At 35.2% G+C, this 16,191-nt stretch overlaps 2 protein-coding genes and 1 non-coding gene across 3 annotated transcripts; all 3 read left to right on the forward strand.

Annotated features, from left to right (window-relative positions):
- The first annotated feature begins 705 nt into the window (after positions 1 to 705).
- trnaa-agc (transfer RNA alanine (anticodon AGC)) lies at positions 706 to 778 on the forward strand. The gene has a single exon. It is a non-coding gene; the product is annotated as a tRNA-Ala (tRNA).
- A 2,731-nt stretch (positions 779 to 3,509) lies between these two features.
- hnrnph1l (heterogeneous nuclear ribonucleoprotein H1, like) lies at positions 3,510 to 12,007 on the forward strand. Its single transcript, XM_067376179.1, has 11 exons — positions 3,510 to 3,642; positions 4,041 to 4,151; positions 4,244 to 4,399; positions 5,900 to 6,043; positions 6,466 to 6,604; positions 8,665 to 8,846; positions 8,951 to 9,060; positions 9,158 to 9,293; positions 9,405 to 9,488; positions 11,160 to 11,258; positions 11,343 to 12,007. The coding sequence occupies exons 2-11, from the start codon at positions 4,067 to 4,069 to the stop codon at positions 11,429 to 11,431; spliced, it is 1,224 nt and encodes a 407-aa protein (XP_067232280.1). The 5' UTR covers positions 3,510 to 3,642; positions 4,041 to 4,066; the 3' UTR covers positions 11,432 to 12,007.
- A 680-nt stretch (positions 12,008 to 12,687) lies between these two features.
- On the forward strand, positions 12,688 to 15,703 carry hbegfb (heparin-binding EGF-like growth factor b). Its single transcript, XM_067376263.1, has 6 exons — positions 12,688 to 12,876; positions 13,214 to 13,420; positions 13,712 to 13,898; positions 14,238 to 14,393; positions 14,492 to 14,580; positions 14,820 to 15,703. Exons 1-5 carry the CDS (start codon positions 12,834 to 12,836, stop codon positions 14,559 to 14,561), a joined length of 663 nt encoding a protein of 220 aa, XP_067232364.1. The 5' UTR covers positions 12,688 to 12,833; the 3' UTR covers positions 14,562 to 14,580; positions 14,820 to 15,703.
- The last annotated feature ends 488 nt before the right edge of the window (positions 15,704 to 16,191 follow it).

Raw genomic sequence — 16,191 nt, forward strand, 5'->3', positions numbered from 1 at the left:
ATATGATGATGTCAGTTTCGTATTGTTATTTTTTCTTCTGCTTCCTAAATTCAGTTGTGAATGAAAGTTTCTTCCTGGTGTTGTCTCATGTAATGTCATGTTAATTTTGGAATGTAAAGAACAATTATTTACTTTATTTAGAAAATACCATAAAAACAAGTGGACACTTTTCAAACCACAGTTCTTACATTTTTATAAATTATACATAATTTTTTTTCGAACAAACTAAACCCAAAAAGCACGGAAAACGTAATAATTTTAAAAACACTGAAATTGATGTGACTTTTTTACTGGCAGTTTACGTTATGTGACTGTAAAACCTCTTGTTCGTGTGGTACTGAATAATAAAATTAGTCCCATGTGCTGTGAATAAAAAAAAATGCTGAGGCATTATATGTTATAAAGAGCGCCGGAAAATATTAAAATAAAAACGTAACGAGTGAATTCACATGAGAGGCGCCTTTGAAAATATACATTTTATTATAGCTTTTATTTTGACTGGCTCATCCTTACCGGAAGTGAAATTAATAAAATGTATTTATTCAGAACGTATTATTATCTGTTGATTTGGTTTGTTCGATCATCTGTTCCGAATTGTATTCTTGATTAATTCTTGAATTAATTAATTCTTGATCTTCAAACTAATATGAGTAAAACTGGTCAAGGGGTGTTTTATTTCAGGCAGCACGACACGCTTTCTACGGAGGGGGATTAGCTCAAATGGTAGAGCGCTCGCTTAGCATGCGAGAGGTAGCGGGATCGATGCCCGCATCCTCCAATGTTTTTCAATGTGTTTTAGTTATGATTAGGGTTGGGGAGTAACGAAATACATGCAACTTAGTTACGTATTTAAAATAAAAATTATGAATTTCATTACAGTTACATTTTAAATGGGTGATAATCAAATTACAGTTACATCCACAAAGTATTTTAGATTTCCAAAGTAATTAACTTACTTAGAATTTTAATGTCATTTATTTCATTTAAACATTAATGTAAACTGTGACAGGCAATTAATGTAAACAGCAATTGGTGATTCTCTGACAGTCTACAAAAGCATCCTAAGCAGGGGTTAAATTGGGCCGGGGCCGTCCGGGGCTGAGCCCCGAAGGGCTCGACATTACGCTTACCCGGGACTGTGGGACAAGTGGATTTTTTTAAAGTGCAAGAGAATTTTAATTGCCTGACCAGATAAGTAGCTCGATTAAAATGTCAATAACCACCAAAACGCGAGAATGATTAATCTAGCTTAAGTGGCGATTGATAGTGGATACTAGTTTAGCCTAATGTATTGGCGGTGATATTGCGCACTAACCTCTTGAGGAGAATTCAAAACAAATGAGCTCTGCTCACAAATAAACTCAGTTATCATGTTTCAATAAAAATACAATATGTGGGGGGTTTTATAGCTTGCTATTTACGTTACGACATATGATAAAGTTAAGCATCACACGACCGAAAGTGCTGAATTTCCGAATATCACCTCGGTTGAAATTGCCACTAATTTCATACAACAGTTCAATAAACAAGTAGTTAATATTAATTACTTACGTTTTGGGAGCAGTATTGCCTGTTTATTTGTTCTTTTGTAGCGAGAAAATAGTACCAAACAAAGCAGAACCAGCGCATCTCGCAGCTACGCTCAGCCGTTTTGAATGATTCAGCGTTTTGAACGAATCGGTTGAGGGAAGATTCAATGGTCCAATCATAAACAACTGCTTCATTCTTGATTCATCCTTTTGAATGAATCGTTTGAATAAATGACTCAGTGGCTCACTCATTAAGACGGTCACTTGCCGCCATCTACTGGCGGTTTAATTTCATATAAGTATAAATTTCCCACCAACATTTCTCATTTGTTTATTCAAAAATATTTAAAGCTGCAGTCCGTAACTTTTTTTGGTTAAAAATGATCCAAAATCAATTTTTGAGCAAGTAGCTACATAACCAGCCAGTGTTCAAAACTATCTCATTATCTTAGCTCGATTCACAACGGTAAGCTTGTAATAATGTTTTATAATAAAAAGTAAGAATTTGAAATAAAAGATGAAACATAAATGTAATTAGATTGGGGGGGGGGGGGGGTTGCCCATTATAAAGGTTAATAAAATGCCCCAAATAACAAAAAATATACAGATTTAAATATGTCACTGCTGACAAAACACTGATGAGAATGTTGCTTGTTTCAGAAATTATATTTACAACACACACACACACACACAAACCCTTTTTTTTCTCCAGACAAGTAAATAACCAATTTAGTTGTCCAAAGGACAAGCACAAAACAAGGCTTAATGTCAAGCACTGTATTTTGTATTTATATTCCTTTAATGGTAGCATCACTCTTATATTTGATACTGACACAAAGGGGAAGGCACAGGCCTACAGAAATATTTTATTGTCATCAGATGTAGCTTTCACACTACCAGCATCTATAGAATGATTTTGATCAGCATTTTATTTTTCATAGCAGAGGGCTCTATCAACTTGTTATATTTTACAGTTTGTCAAATGATACGATTTTGTAGTCTTTGCATACACATGTACCCCTCGAAAGCCTGAAACCACAGAGCCCCCCCACATAACAAATCCCAATTTAACCCCTAAGCTACATTTCTGCTCATAAGGTTTATACCCCTTTCAGAGCATTTCAATAATTTTAACAAAGAGGGTTCATAAAAATTGCATGTTATATTTATTTAGTACTGTACTGAGTAAGCTATTTAACATAACAGATGTTTACTCAACAAATGACTGAATTTAGAAAAATTGCCCAATTCCTAAATTTAAATACCCATGAATCTGAACTGTCCTGTCATTACCTGAATGATCCACGACTGTTTTCATGTTTTGCAATAGTAGTTTGTGAGTTTACATCTCACAATTCTGACTTATTTTCTCAAAATTGAGTTTATATTTCAGAATTCTGACTTCTTTTCTCAATATTAGGAATTTATATCTCACAATTCTGACTTTATAACTCGCAATTGCAACTTTATATCATGCAAATCTGAGGAAAAAAGTCAGAATTGAGATAAAAACTCGCAATTACCTTTTTTTGTGTTACATACTTATTATTCCAAAAGTATTCTAAAGTATTTAGATTAAGTTACAGAACTTGGGTAATCTAACGAAATACGTTACAAATTACTTTTTAAAGCATATATTTTGTAATCTGTAATGAAATACATTTTAAAATATGATATATTATTAGTGGTATAAACATAAATTCCCCACGTATGAGACAGGCAGTCGATGATGCTATACATTTTAACATGATTTACATCAAATGTTTCTTTAATAATAATGTATAAAACAAATATTTTATAAGAAAACTAGTTTTGCGTAACATTATTCTTGCTTTAATTAACGTGCGGACTGTGTGAAATGTACAGCCTACTAACATATCGAATACACTAATGACTAACAATAATATTGACATATACACAGTAATAACCCAACGACAATAATATTCAAGCAAAATCAATTCCTGTTTCAGCAACTGAAAGCAACACGTTGGTTCCGAATGCGGAAGTGGGCGTGGACTCTTACCGGAAGTTGTCGCGAACCTGCGTTGCTGAATGAGTAGGGAAACGTTTGAACGTGACCACGCCGCGCAGAGAAAATATCAATTATAACAAGGTATCATTTCCATTATTCGTTTATCAGTTAAATCGTGTTTACAAAGAAGATGTAACAGCTGTTTTACATGCTGAATTGCTGTTTGCTTTAAAAGAGTATTTGCTGTGAAGCTGCCGGCCTTGGGAGGCCTGCGTGCGCTCTTTGTTTCGGCACTAGCCGCGTATCTGTCCTAATGCGCCATCACAAGAGAGTCGGTAGCTGCTGTTTTTGCTCCATATAATAAACACTAGTGGTCAGTCAGTTTAATAGCCTATTTAAAGTGGTTCCCGAGCCAGCTTCCATTAAAGCTTGAAGTGGTGTGGACTTCACTAATAAAAAGCCTATAAATAGTCCCTGTGCTTTCAGTTCCTGTTGCATCCCACTCACTGATTAGTGTTTACTAATCTGTTTTTCTCTAGCTTGAAAGCAGATTCATTGTGTTATCATGGCTGATGATGAAGGATATGTCGTCCGTGTTCGAGGTTTACCTTGGTCGTGCTCTGTAGAAGAAGTTTCCAGGTTTTTTTCAGGTAAGAATGAGGAGTCTTCATACTAATCCTTGTAATACTCTGATTATTTTTGCTTAAAAGTTAACACAAAGTTGAAACTTTTATGTTTTCAGGCTGCAAAATTGCCAACAATGGAACAGCCATTCATTTCACATACACAAGAGAAGGACGACCGAGTGGAGAAGCGTTTGTGGAGCTGGAGTCAGAGGAAGACCTGAAAATTGCAGTCAAAAAAGACAGAGAGTCAATGGGGCATAGATATGTGGAAGGTATGAATTTCAGAGTCTGTAGAATTATATGTACGCTATCGCTCAAAAGTTTTGGTTTGTACTAGGGATGCACCAGTGTATCAGCCAATACAAAATAGCAGTTATTTTCACATTTAAAAAACAGTCAATGATCAGGGCTGATTACATTGTCTAAAATGCATCATACTGCAACTGATACTTTTTGTGATGAATCACCCTATGAATCACTAGTAGTTCAAGCCAAGGTTTTCTTTCGCATCCAGTAAATCGAAAGAGTATGTGCTTTGTTACTTCAAAAACATGTATGAACATCAAAAGATATGTTGAAAGATACAGTACAAATTACTGAAATATCATGTCTCATGTAATCGTTTCTTCAGTGTTTCTACCACGGAAAGATGTCAGTATGACTTAAACTTGCATTTACCTTAGGAAAGTTATCCAGTATTCAGTTTGTTAGTTAGCTATAAAAAAAATTAGAGAGGAGCTTATTTATTTACTGTTAATTATGTTTGAATAAATTTGTCATGAAAACAAGTGTTAAAGCTTTAGTTCACCCAAAAATGAAAATTCTGTCATTAATTACTCACCCTCCTGTCGTTTCACATGCGTAAGACCTTTGTTCATCTTCAGAACCCAAATTAACATATTGTTGGTGAAATCCTATGGCTCAGTGAGGCCTGCATTGCCAGCAATGCCATTTCCTCTCTCAAGATTCATTAATGTACTAAAAACATATTTAAATCGGTTCATGTGAGTACAGTGGTTCTACCTTAATATTATAAAGCGACAAGAATATTTTTGGTGCACCAAAAAGACAAAATAACGACTTATATAGTGATGGCCGATTTCAAAACACTGCTTCATTAAGCTTCAGAGCATAATGAATCTTTTGTGTGACTTTGCTGATTCAACACAAAAGATTCATAACGCTCCGAAGATAAAAATATCTTAATTTGCTTTCTGAAGATGAACGAAGGTCTTACGGGTGTGGAACAGCATGAGGGTGAGTAATAAATGATATTATTTTCATTTTTGGGTGAACTAACCCTGTAATGAATACTACCATCTGTGCAACTGAGTTGCATACAAACATTTCAGTTTTATCATATCTGAAAATAAATTGCAGTTGAATATAATTTGGGTTCTGTTGTTAACTTTAACCTCCAATATTAGTAACATACCAAGTTAGGGTCGATGTTTAAAGTTTATTCAGCGTATTCAAATGATTTCTGTAGGATCATGTGACACTGAAGACTGGAGTAATGATGCTGAAAATTTAGCTTTGCCCTCACAGAAATAAATTATATTTTAAAATTTATTAAAATGGAAAAGTTATTTTAGATTGTAATATTATTTCACAATATTACTGTTTTTACTGTATTGTTGATCTAATAAATGCAGCCTTGGTGAGCATAAGAGACCTCTTAAAAAAAAAAAAAAAAAAAAAAAAACTAGCCAACCCCAAACTTTTGAAAGGTGGTTTTCAATTGTTTTATGTTTGTTTTTTGTTTTTCTCAGTGTTCAAATCAAACAACGTGGAAATGGACTGGGTTATGAAACACACTGGTCCGAACTGTCCAGAAACGGAGGGAGATGGTCTGGTCAGATTGCGCGGCCTTCCTTTTGGATGTAGCAAGGAAGAGATTGTGCAGTTTTTCTCAGGTATATTCAAACTCTTTCCTGCAACCCTTCACATAGTCATCGGGAGAATTAATGGCCAAGCGTAGTCCTCATTGAGGTGAATTTGACCATTCCCATGGTTGCTAGAATAATTTGGCGCATTGATTCATTAGTTAATCCAGCATTGTTGTTCCAAATTATTCTGCTACATTAGGGATATTGCCTTTATAGCTACCAACTCTTGGGATGGCCACATCAAGTCTAAGCCAAGTTAGTGGAATGCTTGCTCACTTGTAGGCCATGTTCCCAAGTGCTGGAACTCTCCCAGTAGGATTCATTGCAATATGCTTTTTTTGTTTTATGTTTTTATTTTCATTCAAGAAAAGAACAAAGCAAAACTTGTAAATGGGCATGTGGATTTATTTAATATGTCCCCGTTGGGGTTATCTGTCCTTGGGTTGAAGGGTTGGAAATCGTGCCAAATGGGATAACATTGCCGGTGGACTTCCAGGGGAGGAGTACGGGGGAGGCCTTCGTGCAGTTTGCTTCACAGGATATAGCTGAAAAGGCTCTAAAGAAACACAAGGAAAGAATAGGGCACAGGTGGGGATGGATGGTTGGATGGTTAAGCTGTTTTTCATGTGGTAAACACTACTACTACTACTACTACTACTTACTACTACAGTAAACATTCAAAGTGGTATGCAACATGAACTTACACACGCCACATGGACACGCACACGTCTTTACCAGAGGGCTCCCAGGGCCTAGATGGATTCCTACTCTTCTCTTCTTATGTGTTTATTTGTGAGCAGTCATCAATGTCTGGATTCAAAAATGCTGAATGCACATTTAGTGTGAAGCAATGGTGCACTTGGGCATCATGGGATTTTCTAATTCTTAAGCATACAAACGAGTGCCTTGCAGCAGCCAGTTTGAATAACATTTTAGACTGGATCCAGTAATGGGTCCTTATAGAGTTGTCAAAAGTACTGACTGTGGTACCTAGTCAGTACTGAAACTTTAAAAATGTGACGCTTTGAAGCGCTGTCAAGCGGATTCATAAACACCTCTGATTGGCCATTGTGTTCACACACTCATCAGATATATCTGTGATTGGCTTCTATGATCAACGTAAATAGTCATCAATGACGCTCTTCACAGAGCGTTTACACAGATACACACGGGAGCGGTTGAAAGCAGGCGTCTATCGTGGACCAGTCTGCTTGCTTTCAAACGCTCACACTTTCAAAACGCTTTCAAATTCACTTCCGTGTGCTTTCAAACACTCCTGTGCGTTGATCATTGTAGCCAATCACAGACATATCTGATGAGTGTGTCAACACAATGGCCAATCAGAAGTGTTTATGAATCCGCTCAACAGTGCTCTAAGGATCACGTTTAAAATTTCAATAATGATTGGTATTGAAGTCGGGACTTTTGACAAATGTAGGTCCCTATTTACTTTCATACTGAAGTAAGCATTAGATTTTAATGCATGAACGGCACGTTGTTTAAAAACTATGAATTCTGTGATTTTGGGATACAGAAAAGATTATTACAGGTATTGTCAGTACTGGGTAGATTTACAAATTGTAGTCCATTACTGAATATAAATAACATGTAATCTATTACATTACACAATTTAGGTGATATAATCAGATTACTCTTAGATAATTTTTGACCTAACTTATCTATTGAAACTTGCTTCTGTCACAGAATTTTAAAAAAAGTTATTTGTGACTTTTTTTTTTTTTTTTCTTAGAGTTGTGATTTTTATATCCCAAAATTCTGAGTTTATATCTAGACTTGGAATTGCGAGAAATAAGTCAGAATTGCGAGTTATAATTTTTTTTTAATTTTTTTTTTTTTCATTCTCTGGCTTCCATATTTATATCACATTAATCTGAATAGGATAATATTGTATCATAGTGATATAAAAATAGAAAGAGAAAGGGGGAAAAAATGTTAAAATTTATCAACATGAAATGCATTAAACATTTTGTCAGTGTTTTCCAAACTGGAGTTTGTGAAGGAACTGCAGGTGGTTCGTAAGTCGATGAAGAGGTAATAATTAAACCATAAGAATATAAAATTTAAAAATAAAAACAATCAAAATTAAAAAAAATAATAATAATTGCTGTGTCCTCTTACTCGTGCCACTCCACAAAACTGGAGGGTTTTCTGAACATATAAGCAATGGGCTGTTTTAGAAAGGAAAATTTAAAAGAAAAAGAGTATTAGTGAGAAACAATAAATCATGAAATGCCCTCCATTTTGTGAATGTTAAGTAATCATGTAATCAGTAAAAACTAGCTTGAAGGGTATTTTAAAACGTAATATCTAATTCCAAGTATTTAATTTTTGGAATCTGATTATGTAATCAGTTACTATGCAGCACTGGGTATATTTTAAAATGTGTATATATAAAATAATAAGGCCCTAATGTTCTTATATAAATCTAGAAGTGGAGATATGATGCTTCGAATTAGCTGGTATCAAGAAAACTTGAGCTCACAAATGCATGCATGGATATTATACATGTAGAACAAGTGAAGGTCCACTTGTTTTTCTTTTTTCTTTGCATTCCATTTTACTTCTAAACAGGAGTGTTTGTGATGACTTCATGCATTGCACCTTAATGTTCATCTGAATGGTTGTAGGTATATTGAGATCTTTAAGAGCAGCCGAGCTGAAGTGCGGACACATTATGAGCCCCCGCGTAAAGGCATGGGCATGCAGAGACCTGGGCCTTACGACCGTCCCAGCGGAGGAGGCCGGGGCTACAACGGCATGAGTCGTGGGGGATCTTTTGATCGGGTGCGACGTGGAGGATACAGTGGAGGTGAGACCAGCTTCTTTTGCGGAAGTGCCACTTGTGCTTTAGCTATTTTGCATGTGCTTGCTTTCAATTTACTTAAAAATTTTTTTTTTTTTTTTAAAAAATAGGAGTGTCCGATGGACGTTATGGTGATGGTGGTAATTTTCAGAGTACCACGGGTCATTGTGTTCATATGAGGGGACTCCCTTACCGGGCAACAGAACCTGACATCTACAATGTAAGTGGCCACTGTTTGATTTGCTTGATTTTATGACTTTATAAGAAAATTACGTTAATTTGGAAATGTATAATAATTGGTTGGTTTTTCTGTGCAGTTTTTCTCTCCTCTGAACCCAGTGCGTGTGCACATTGAGATTGGTCCAGATGGACGGGTAACCGGTGAGGCAGATGTGGAATTTGCGACACACGAAGACGCAGTAGCTGCAATGTCAAAGGACAAAGCAAACATGCGTAAGTTAGGTATATCCTGACTAGAAAGACCTGTTTTTGTGTTACTGATATTAAATGCTTGTATTTTATATTCAAATCTTTAATTTCTTTGTTTAAATATCTTGTTTTCAGAACACCGTTATGTTGAGTTATTTCTAAACTCAACAGCAGGAGGCAGTAATGGGGGCTACGGGGGGCAGATGATGGGCGGAATGGGTAAGATAATAGTTTAACTACTCTAGCTTTTTATGTAAAGCTGAGAAGGGCAAGTTGCTGTGATATTAAAATCAAAATAGACCAGCATTCAACAGTCACATTTTATTCTCTGTATTTAATATCTATTAATTGGTTGTACAGACAACAATAGCCAAGTTTCCATCCAGTTTTTGCAATGTTTTGTTATCGACAAAGCAAATATGCACAAAAAACATTTGTGAAATTTGCCTCCTCGAGGCTGTTTCCATCCAGTTGGCCTTTTACTGATAAAATGGTGTGCGTGATGTCATCTCTAAAAAAAAAAAATGCTTTGTTGCATAAGTTTTGTTAAATCTGTCCTTGAGCCAATTCCATAAATAATTTTGCGTATATCTTGCATACCAAATATTTGTAAAATAGAGTAATGAGACAACTGAAATTCGCCAGTGCTGCTTATTTTCACATTTAATGTTATTAAATGGGAAATATAAGAAGATGACGACGGTGAAGTGGAGCAGCTCGTCTGACAGGACTTTACTGCCTTTATTTGACGAAGCGCTGGTTTGGACACAGAGCAGCTCACTTGTCCTGTATGCAAAAATTTTAGGGTCCATTAACAGTGAAATATTCAGTCTTTGTATATTGCAACTATCTTTAACGCTTTGAACATCCAGTCAAGCCAGTCACGGTTTGACGCGGCCGGGAACGCATTCAAAGAAAAAGATCATTCAAAGCAAAGAGTTATTCGTTATGGTTTCAGAGTTCAATAACATTAAACCGATCACAAACATCAAATCAATGTTGTTTTTCTCAGTCTTTTTTTTTTCTTTCAGAGACAGATGCAGTTCTGACCTAAAACATTTTATTTATTTAACATTTTTTTCACTAGATAAAATGAGGCTTGTTACATAGCATTTCTAAAATTCTATTAGAGATTTTGGAGTCAACCACTTTATTTCCTAATTTATTTTAAATAAAATTCTATATTAATAAATTGCATTTATAAAATGATTTCATTTACAAGTGTCATGTTTGTGATTTTCATTTGTCATGTAGCCTAAAACCTCTTCTGATCATGAAATTGAAACTCACAATTTTGAGAGTACTTCTATTTGTTCAGATACAGAAGTAACATTTCTGTATGTTATTTTACCTTTCTTTTTGTCAGTGTTGAAAACTCCAACATTCTTCCTTAATTTGACAGACACCCCGCTTAGTTTTGTTGAGCTGCAGAGATTTTCAATACACTATTTTCCTCATCCTTGTGATGCAACTTTGAACTGCAGAGAAATTGTGCTTTAATGGGAGCAACATCACGAACGTGGACGCCGCATGACGTTTACAGACTAATTCTATCATGTGACACCACTTTTATTTGCGTTAAAGCCCTTTTTCTCGACAAAAAGTGTTTCCAAACCAATTTTTGCGACATTTGAAGTATCGACCTAGAATTTATGCACTAAAGATGAATGAAAAAAGACTGTCGACATTTGAGAAATTTTATTGACAAATGGCATTTCCATCATCTATATCGCTAAATATTTTGAAGCATTAAATCTTTTTTACCAAAAAAAAAAAAAAAATCCTTGAATGGAAACCTGGCTAGTGAAGCTGACCTGAGGATGAGACTAAACTACTGCTTATAAAATTTGTATTATAATATTATAACAGCATAATATTTGTTCTTTCTAGGTAACCAGTCGTCTTATGGGCACGGAGGGCAGCAGATGGGTGGAGGCTACACTGGAGGGTACAGCAACCAGTCCAGCATGGGAGGCTACAATGATTACAGTGCGTTTTAACTTTGTACCATTGTTTAATGTAATTTTTCTACACTTTTCTGGTTCTCACATGTATATTCCTGTACCTCAACAGACAGCCAGGGTGGAATGAACAACAGTTATTATGGCGGCAGCCGTGGCTCAGTAGGCATGAATGGCATGGGAGGAGGCTGGGGCATGTAGATGCACCTGAAGAAGTATATTTGAGTTTTGGGTCGTCTCGATTCTGCTGAGGCTGTCTGTTTTTTTTTTTTTTTGTTCTTTGTGATGATGACTATGGGAAGAATCAGATTCACTCCTTGTCCACCTTTGCTCTGAACCTCAACGTTGGAATCAGTATTATATTTCCTGCAATTCCTGAGTTGAAGGTTCAGCCATTGATCTCAAGTCTTGGCGTTTGTCCACGAGCCCCACTAGTAATGCTTGTAAATATCCTCCAGAAGTATGGCTCACTTCAGAGACTGTAGAACACAAGCCTCGCATGGCATGAGGTCCTGCAACTCCACTTTTTATAATGCCGAAAGAACTTTGATGAAACTGATTTTTAAATATAAACTGGAAAATGTTTTTCTTTTCTTGTCTGGCTACTTCACAACATGCATATTTTAATTTTCATTATTGTAGATGTTGCAGTTCCCACTATTGGTCTGTCTTTGACTTCTCATATGTATGGTTAATAAACATTCACATATGTATTGTCTGCTTTATGCACTTTATTTTGTCTTCTGAAAAGAGGTCAAAACAAAGAACCCACAATAAACCATATTTTAAAGACTAACCAAATTAGCAGATTTTGGGAAATATAGGCTTTGTTTAGGCAGCTCATGAGGGTTTATGTCTACATTTTAAGCACAAGGTGGAGCCAGCGATCCCACTGCGGATAATATAATTCAAACTTAAGCGTGCACACATTTTGTATTCTTAAATAATATATGCAAATCCAGGTATTTAAATGTAATCAATTTATTTCGTTTTTAACTTGGCCTTTTACACTTTTGTTTTAACCTCAACTTTCCCTTAAAAAAATAATTTGAGTACAAATGTTAGAAAACTACTTATAACATTTTGAAGCATCTTGACCAAATCTTTTACAAATATTATATTAGTTACCAGCTGGAAAAATTAAGTTTAAGCATGTATAGCAGGTCCAAACTTGTGAACAATGACCAAACCAGCTATGAGTTGGTCATCATAGCAGTTTAAGTTTAATATAGTTTTGGCACACGGTAGACCATCTTCAACCTAGCAACTAGTTACCATCTAATTTTTATTATTAACAAGGCATTAAAACACCAGCGTTATTGACGAATCAAATTATGAATCAATATATCTCGATATTAGCTTTGGCTCCTAGTGCCGGTGATTGATTTAGGCGTGGCTTAAAGTGATTCATAAAATGAAAATGTGTGTCGGGTCTATATAACTGCACCGGCGCGCGCCCTTGTTCTCATCTCGCAGCACGAGACTTTTGACACAGTCCCCAGCACGCGCATTTGCGTGCAGATCGCCGACGGGGCTGGAGGCACGGTGGTACAGTGAGACAAACTTCTGCTCTTCCAAAATCTGGGATTGTACTAAAAGGAATATGAATTCGTTATGGATTGTGATCTTTCTTTCCCATTATTTCGGTGAGTGTTTAAAACCAATGACTTTTCATTAGAATGTGCTGTTACGCGGACCTGCCCAATAATATGTGGCACTTATGAGTACGAGTACATTTTTTTTTTTACTTTTAAAATAATATTTTTTTGCTTCACTGTTATTTTTCTGACCACTTTTGACACATTGCTGATTGTATTCCCTATTTATTCCGTGGTTTATTTAACATTTAACATTATACACATATCTATAATCACCACCAGCTTTAAATGTTGCCATTGTTTTTTATCTTTTACATATTTACTGTATCTAAGATACACCAAATATGTGTTTTATATATTTAAAAAGCGTCTTGTTCTGTTCCAGTGTTACTCAAGGTGTGCAGTGGCGCCTCTGTGGACAGGTATGAGAGTGGCAAACCCAGAACAACAGTGGGCAACCTCTTTCACACCCCAGAGAAAACAAACACAACAGGGCACCAGGTGCACAATGGGACTAATGTGTATGAAAATGATGATGATTATGATGAAGATGATTATCTCTCTGGGGATTATGACCTTAACATGCCAAGAGGTAGAGTTGCTTCTTTTCACTGAATGCTAATTTTTAAGTGTTCAATGAATATGTTTTTAATGCTGATACCAATATCTTATGAATTCCAATAAACACCATTTTACATGAGTACTCAACAAACAAATAAAAAGATTTTGGAATGACACTAGGATGGCTACTCTTGTTAAACCTGTTTCAATTCAACTAAGTGTTGTATACTTCCACAGGAAATGCAAGTGTGTATTCATTCAATACTGTTGTACAATATTAGATGATCACAGACTGACATCACTGCTCTTTCTTGCTCAACAGTGGCATTTTCAACCAAACCCAAACATCCGTCGGTGATGCCCACTAGTGAGAAGGCGACAAAAAAAGGAAAAAGGAGGGGCAAAGGAAAAGGCAAGGGGAGAAAGAACCCCTGCCTAGGGAAATACAAAGATTTCTGCATTCATGGAGTGTGTCAGTATCTGAAGGAGCTGAACACTCATTCTTGTGTGTGAGTTTCATGCAGTGCATTGTTCTTTTCTCCAACTTTTGTTCAATAAATTGCATGTTTTGTTCCTCCTGATAGTTGTTTAGCAAAGGCTTGACATTTGCATTTATTAATTTAGCAAACACTCTTATCCAAAGCACTTTATAAATGCAGGCAAATCCAAAGACAAGCAGTTAATCATACGACGCCAACAATATCAGCAATGGTACAATATACAGTTTCAGCAAAATTAGAGAGGGAAAAGAGTAGAATGATAACGAAATTATTGCTTTTCTCTCCTGATATGATTCTCTTGTGTGACGTTACACTGATCTTGAACTTCTGAATGATCTTTTCTTACAGTTGTCAAGCATATTACTCAGGGGAGAGATGTCATTTATTCACCCTACCAGTAGCTAAAGAGGAACAGCGTTACAGCCGGACCACAGCTCTAGCTGTCATAGCGGTGGTTCTGTCCCTCATGTGTCTCGCAATCATCGCTATTCTGCTGGCACTAAGGTACGTTACCATGAATCAGCATTATATTATTCTTAATCATTAAACTGTTAATGTTTTACAAGATATTCCTTAGATATTCAGCATGTTTTTCCTTACAGGTACCACAAAAAAGATGACGCTGATGTAGAAAGTGAAGAAAAGGTCAAACTTGAGGCAATGTCAATATAGTTGTGATAAGGAAAGAAAGGTAAATAGTTGTCTATTCTATTATTTGTTAAATATTTTAAATGTGTGTGTGTGTATATATGTATATGTATATATGTATATGTATATATATATATATATATATATATATATATATATATATATATATATATATATATATATATAATATATATAATATATATAATATATATAATATATATAATATATATATATATTTTTTTTTTTTTTTTTTTTTAAATAATATTTATTAATATTTTACAGGACGATGAAAGTCTAAACGACATGTGACCCATGGATGGATAGCATTATGGCTGAGGATCAGGGGCATATTTTTTACATTATACCCAATGGTAATCATTACTTAAAAAAAAAAAAAAAAAATCCTTGCTCTCCTTTAAAAATTGATCCACGCCCCTGATGTCCTGCGATTATGGTGTCTGTCTGCACTGGCATGAAGGATGTTTTGAACACTGCTTCCATGTACAGTACAATGACTTTCTCATTGAATTCTCCTCCTGGAGAACATACTGAGAGGACTGAACTGGATGAATGTACTTCAATCAAGTTGCTTTTTTTGCTCTTTGCTTATTTATTTATTTTAAAATAGGAGTTTCTGGTTTATCCCATCAGATTGAATCTATAGTACTGTCAGAAACATCCCAAAGCACTTGTAATTATTTATTCATAATGTATTATTTATTTTGATATGTAACAATTTTGTGTACTGAATACACTGTAAGTTTGTAAATGTTTTTTTTATTGTTTATATATATTTATTATTGACAGAGACAATCAAATAATGTTCTAATAGGACTGAAGTTGCTTCACAGACTGTACAATCACATATGGAAGACTGCAGTAATATTATAGCTAAACTGTGAAGTAAACAGATTTACGGAGCTCTAAAAATGCAAATCAATGACGTACTGTGGAGGATTGTCAGACAGGGCTTTGTAAGTCTTTTAAATGAGAAAGTGTAGCTTAAATTAAGTGAAATAAAACTATGTTTATCAAAGCATTTTTGAAGTACTGTGTGTAAAAAAAAATAACAAAATAACCCAATTTCATTTACTAATTTCAAGCAATTTCAACCAATTACATTACTGTTGTTTGACTTTAATAAACAATTATTGTCACATTGTGAATTTCAACGTGTCTGTGATCATGTTTTTAGTGTTTATATTGGAAAGATGTAGGTCTGGCAGCATATTTGTAGTGCTTTGAGTAGGGATATGTTGGTTATGTACAAGTACGCTGTAAGGTTATACTATTAAGGGGTGAGTAAAGATATAAAAATGTTATGTATAAAGCTGATATACTCATCTTGTTTAGTACGCTCAAGTCCCAAATTGGTTTACAGCCATTTGTTTCCTGCATAGCAAAAGAAACAGGAGCCACAGTGCAGAACATTCATGACTTTACAAGACAAAACAACATGTTGATAATAATTACAAATATTTTCTCAAGCAATGTTGCACTGAGCATTAACATTAAATATAAAAGTCTATTTATTAACTCGTGCACTGTCATTCCTAGGCTGCACTATTTTGAGATTGAGGTGATGTCTAAAATCCTACCGTGCTATCTATCTAGAGAACATTTTTGGGATTTCGAAACCGAAAATGCTGTCTAT

The sequence above is a fragment of the Chanodichthys erythropterus genome, chromosome 22 (assembly GCF_024489055.1).
Source record: "Chanodichthys erythropterus isolate Z2021 chromosome 22, ASM2448905v1, whole genome shotgun sequence".
Classification (NCBI taxonomy): domain Eukaryota; kingdom Metazoa; phylum Chordata; class Actinopteri; order Cypriniformes; family Xenocyprididae; genus Chanodichthys; species Chanodichthys erythropterus.